Source organism: Sarcophilus harrisii, chromosome 2 (genome assembly GCF_902635505.1).
Source record: "Sarcophilus harrisii chromosome 2, mSarHar1.11, whole genome shotgun sequence".
NCBI lineage: Eukaryota > Metazoa > Chordata > Mammalia > Dasyuromorphia > Dasyuridae > Sarcophilus > Sarcophilus harrisii.
This window is the reverse complement of record NC_045427.1, coordinates 203,949,239-203,955,238: the sequence shown is the minus strand read 5'-3', so window position 1 is coordinate 203,955,238 and position 6,000 is coordinate 203,949,239. Positions and strand designations below refer to the sequence as shown.

The 6,000-nt window shown below is 40.7% G+C and overlaps 1 protein-coding gene across 1 annotated transcript in view; it reads left to right on the top strand.

Annotated features, from left to right (window-relative positions):
- Window positions 1-899: 899 nt before the first annotated feature.
- Window positions 900-6,000, top strand: part of PKD1L2 (polycystin 1 like 2) — a 143,639-nt gene continuing 138,538 nt past the window's right edge. The window contains exons 1-3 of the mRNA XM_031949261.1: window positions 900-1,062; window positions 3,027-3,174; window positions 5,603-5,605. Coding sequence (XP_031805121.1) covers window positions 915-1,062; window positions 3,027-3,174; window positions 5,603-5,605 — 299 coding nt within the window. The 5' untranslated portion in view covers window positions 900-914. The remainder of the gene's footprint in view (window positions 1,063-3,026; window positions 3,175-5,602; window positions 5,606-6,000) is intronic.

Here is a 6,000-nt window from a genome sequence, read left to right as displayed (position 1 = left end):
AAACTTTGGACCCCTTTTCAACGGAGAAATTTTTAATATGATCCTGGATATACTGGTATATAAAATGATATATAAATCAAACATTTACTGACAATAAACCATAATTTCATGACCCCCCCCACATTTGATTACTTGACCCCATTTGAGGTTATGAACCACAGCTTAAGAAGCTTTGATTTAGAAGACCTGATAGTTAAAATTTCAGGGTAAGCATTTACACCTTGGAAATAGCGGATGCTGCAAATCAGAGTTTAATTTATTGTTTTGATGATTACCTAGATTTAAGAAAATAAGGGAGAAAATAATAACACCAAGTTAAACTTAAAAGTGGATCATGGACACATTGCTATTGGGTTTGTTTGTTTTTTCCTTCCCAGAGTTCTGGTTGTTCAGTATACTAGTTCACTTCTGACTGGGAGATTTCTCCTCCATGAAATATTTTGGCAGAATGATCTTTTGTCAGAGATGTTAAGGAGGGAATTCCTGGAAAGATATGAAGTGGGTTTAGATACACTCTGAAGTCTTTTCAACTCTGAGATTATATATATATATGGAGAGAGAGAGAGAGAGAGAGAGAGAGAGAGAGAGAGAGAGAGAGTGAGAGAAACTCAGATAGAACTATTAATTTGTTAACACGCAGGTGTTCCATGCCACTGAATAAAAGAATTTTGAGAGCAGATTTCCCCTTAATCCTGGAGCTCAGACCCAGGCTCTCTTAGATGATTTAGTTTCAGCTTCCTCTGTAGAATGGGGGGGGGAACAGGTATCCATCAGGAATTCTTTGTGTTGCTTCAAACTACCCTCCTGCCAACAAACATGCTTTCTGTCTTTTGCACAATTGCTTTCTTTCTGCAGGTTCATTGCAACTGGCAGAGAAAAAAAAATCTCTCTGAAATTTGTTCTCTTTTTCTTGCATGTTATACCTGGCCCTGTGGGCTGTGATACTCTCAGGACAGTGCCATGGGCTGCAGGCATGCCAGGTAGCAGCAGATAGGGCATTCTTTGGAGATATGTGCCCTTCTCTTGGCAGTTACCTTTGGATCCAATATCACTGTGTAGAAGGTGAGTGATCTAAATGGGCTATGCGGGTGAAAGCACAAGCCAGGATAACTCTGTGAGTCACAGAGGGGTGACCAGTTGATTCCAGGGAGCAGAGTTTTCAGCTTTCCTTCATATCTCAGCTTCCTGAAGGAGTACCTTACAGTCGGACTTATCTTATAAAGTACATGATCATATAAAGCCATATCATATATAGGCAGATCACAAACAGAAGTCATGGCACTAAAAAAATGTCACCTCTGATTTCATACAGACCTCCTTTTATTTGATCCTTAATTACAACAAATGTACTCACTGGAATACCTGCCTGAAAAACTTCAACTTTATAACTCCAGAGGAGGGCATGCCTTTCTCCAAAAGTCATTATGTTCTTCTTCTTCTTGAGTATCATATCCCATAGCTTACTTCAGCCATCACTAGTGACAGTGAAATGGTGTGTCTTCATGTTCTCCAGACATTTTGCTTGCAGTTCATTGCACCATCTGGCTGCTTCCAATAATAAATTTAAAAAAGAGCATAAAGATTGGTATATAGATCAGTCACTCATGTGATTTCTATAAAAATATTAGTTTTATTAAACTAATGAAAAGTTGATAATTTGTTGGTAAAGTTCTGGACTGAGAACCTAGAAGGATAGTAGAAAGACTGAGTTCATATTTACTATTTACTAGTTGTGTGGTCTATGTGGTCAAGTTGCTTAGGCAACTTTCCATGTTTCTCAGGCAATTTCCTAGGATTTATTTTCTTGTCAGAGATAAGTTATGATCTGTGTTAGTGGAAGGCATTTTCACACAAGGAATTACCTACACTGATAACATCAGAGATTGTTTCTTTATTTGTCTATTAAAATATCCCTATCAATATTTAACCAGTAATTACAAAGTTATCCACTTGAGAACAAGATTTAAAGAAATATAAGGACTAGGTGGTCCTTTGGCTCTATTAATTATAGAAGCCTCATTGTGGAATGGAGATGATCTTGCCTTTTCAAAAGCTATGAGAGTACAAACTTCAGCAGATCCTACCCAGCTTTGAATAAGTCTGGTAGTGGTTGGAATAGCAACTGTTACCTGGGCATAAACCTAGGTTTTGAGAGACTCATCACCAAGTTGGCTGCAGGATCATGGTTTGGGTTTTTTTCAGCCGCAGTAACTCTTGAAAATTACTTATGAAGAGGCAGCTAGGTGGGGCAATGGATAGAGTACCAGCCCTGAAGTCAGGAGGACCTGAATTCAAATTGGGTCTCAGACACTTAACACTTCCTTGCTGTGTGACCCTGGACAAGTCGCTTAACCCCAATTGCCTCAGCAAAGCAAAAAAAAAAAAAAAAAAAAGAAATCACTTATGAAGTCAGAGAAGGATTGCAGATATGTTTGATGGAGATAGAATCCAAAATGACAAAGTTACAACTCTGAAATATTGACAAAAAAATGCAGCACAAATAGCACCTCCTCCCACTGAACATCAACAAGCCTGGATTTGAAGGCTGGATTTTCTAATTGTAGCACTCCTTCCAGTTAACTACCTTCCGCTAGTCCTTATGTGAGGGAACAAGCTTTCTAATAAGACTTTAGCTATTTTTAATTTGTATCTGTGGCCTTTCTCTTCTAGATCAAACCCAGAAAAAAGAAAGATTAGGCCCTGTGACTTGCTGTGGGTATATAGTTGCTATATAGACTAATAAAATCTAGTCAGTGATAGGCTCTTTCCAAATAGGAAAACATTTCTGAGTCTACTGTCCCTTCTTCATTTTGGTGTTTGATACTCAAATGCGCATTAAAGTTAATTCTCTGCAAACTGCTGAAGTTTGTGCATTGGCCACCCTAGAAAACTCCCAGCTTCTCCTAAGCTGCTTCTTAGGAGGGCGTTGCCTTTTCCTTCTGGACATTTTCAGACATGTTTGGACAGAGGAGAAGAGTTTTTAATGTAGGAAAGGTGGTTCACTCAGCATTTCTCGTGTTGCACAGGTCTGCAAGTGATTGTGCCTGACACATGTTTCATTTCTGACAATATCACCATCTCCCTGACATGGCTGCTCTCACCCTATACCGGAAACCTATCCTGCGTTATCAGCACGGGGGATGGAACAGCTATTGATCCGTATTACCCCCCAAGGTAAGAGCAATCTGGACCGTGCTCAACAGCATCTGCTGCAAGACAGCCACCGAGCACTTGTTTCTGCTGACAGGGCCTGAGGACTGAGGCAAGCCCTGTTTCATGACCAATACATGCTGAGCCAGAGATGACACTGCCCTGAAGTAAACGGGGTTTTGCACCTGGAGGGCTGTGCTTTCTTCTCCGCACTCGCCGGCAGGCTTCCTCGCTGGGGGAGGTATCACCTCAAGATTGTATGCTGGTCTCACCTTGCGCCATCTTCCCAGGCCATCATGGCGGCATCCTGAGGCCCAATCCCAGCCCTCTCCCAGTCCCACAGAATCTGCGGTAGAATGCGTCCTAACTCCTGCTTCTGCCCCTTCCTCTCTCTACTCCACTACTGCTGTTGCCCCTAGTTATACCTCGGCTTTGGGCAGATCCTGTCTGCTAGGCTCTCTGACCCACTCCATGTATTTATGCATCTATCTGGGGGGTACTAGGAGAGGGAACAGAAAGAAGTCTATTCCCCCAGGGTCATAGGCCTAGAAATCTCACCTGGAGTCGGGAGTGAACTCCACAGGCCCTAGGGCCATAAGGGATCTGAGATTATTCAGCCTAATTTTGTAGATGAGGAAGCAGGCCCAGAGAAATGACTTATTCATTGTCACCCAGTTTGTCAGCCCAGGTCCTCTGACTTCCCATCATACTCCCCAGATCTGACAGATTGTAGGATTCTCTCAGCCCATTCCTCTGAGACCCAGATTTAATTCCAAGCAAAACTTTTTCTTTGGTCACTGACAGGGGTTCTTAATTCCATCAGAACTTCTAGGCAATGTGTAAACATTTATTAAAAGCTTACATTCTAATGGAGAACAAGGCACATAAAAGGGAGCTGAAGGGGATGGGATGGGAAGGTTTCCCTGACATGATAGAGATAGAAGTGTAGAACCTGGTGAGGAGTGAAGAAAAATGTGGTAGTATAGGTACTTTTTTGGATTGGGGCCAAAAGAAATAACTTTGACTCTTATGTCTGACTTGTTAAGTTCATCAATGTCAACTGTACATGTTCTTCACTCCTTAAGCTTCAAGTTTCCTCACCTATAAAAAAATTTAAGCAGTTGGACTGGATGATCTCTAAAGTAATTTTTACATTTTAAACTTTGTGTGCCAAGAACTGTGTCTGGAAGGAAGGAAAGAAGGAAGGAAGGAAGGAAGGAAGGAAGGAAGGAAGGAAGGAAGGAAGGGAGGGAGGAAGGAAGGAAGGAAGAGAAGGAGAGAGGGAAAAAGGGAGGGAGGAAAGAAGGAAAGAAGGGAGGGAAGGAAGGAAGGAAAGAAGGAAGGAAGGAAGGAAGGAAGGAAGGAAGGAAGGAAGGAAGGAAGGAAGGAAGGAAGGAAGGAAGGACAAGTTGTCATGTGATAGAAGGATTGGATTTGTTTTCTTTGGCCCCCAAAGGGTAGAGCTAGGAAAAATAAATGGAAGTTGCTGAAAGGCTAATTTAGACTTAACATTAGGGAAAACTTGTCAAAGAAAACTGTCCAAAATGGGACAGATTTCCTTCCTCATTTGAGAACTTTAAGCTGAAGGTGAAGGACCATTTATTGTATGTTATAGAGTAGATCCCTTTTTAGGTACAAATTGGATCAAATGGTCTCTCAAGTTCTTTTAAATACTGACATTCTAGGTTTTGGGGATTCTATCCCTGTTTATACCCAACTCATCACCTCAATTTCCTGTCTCTCACTCAAGAAAGCAAATCTTGAATTCTCCGTGAATTTTTGTTCACAGAATCATATTTCCTGTTCCAAACTGCTAGAGTACCCTGAGCACTTGCTGAACTAATTTTCATTTATATTTTCTCTCTTCTTCTGTCTCTGTCTCTCTCTGTCTGTCTGTCTGTCTCTCTCTCTGTGTCTCTCTCTGTCTGTCTCTCTTTCTTTCCTTCTCTCTTTCTCTCTTTCTTTCTGTATCTTTCTCTCTTTCCTTTCTTCCTTTCTTCTTCTCTCTCTCCTCTTTCCCCTCTCTCCCCTGCTCTCAAACTTCCTATTTCTGCACCAACCCAATTATGCTTACTGCAATGCCATATTTCTTCTTTACACACAGAGGAGGCTAGTTTCTTTCCCCATGCTTCTATCATCAGTAGAAGTTATGTCTTATCCCTGAATAAGCCTGGGGCAAACTTGCCATCTGTGATAAGCTCCGTGTTCCTATAATCTCAGACAACTGTTTTCCCTTATCCAGCATCCCAGAGTCTGACACTATTTGAGGCTTCTGTATGTGTTCTGAGGATCAGCAATCTTAACTTCTCCAAGAATTTATTTCACAAGACTATTGTGAGAATAAAACTAGATCCTTTAATCACATATTTGTAGCTGGAAAAAAAACCTTCATCTCCTTAATTTTATAGTCAAAAGAAGAGAGGCCCAGAAAAGTGACTTGCCCAAAGTCAAGCAGGTAACAGAATATAATGCAATGGTTACTAGGCAAATAATTCATATGTGGAATCAGATTTCATCTCTGTTCACTTCCTTGGGCAAGTCACTTAAATTCTCTGTGCCTTAGTTAAAAAGTTGGCGTTGGGCTTAGAATCTCTTCTAGAGTCAGGTTGATGATCCACAAACCAAGAACTTTTTCTACTATAAAGATCAATCCATAAAATAAAATTGAAAAAGTAATTTTAAAAAACATGAAGTGGCAGTGAGGCACATGGCATCAACTTAATAATGCTGAAGTTAGTGGGTTTAGGTTCAAATCTTTGTGTGATGATTCTTGTCACTAGTATGCCCTAATAAATGCTTATTCATTCAAAGTATTTAAGTTCCTTTTCTGATTCCTAGTCTGATTAAGGG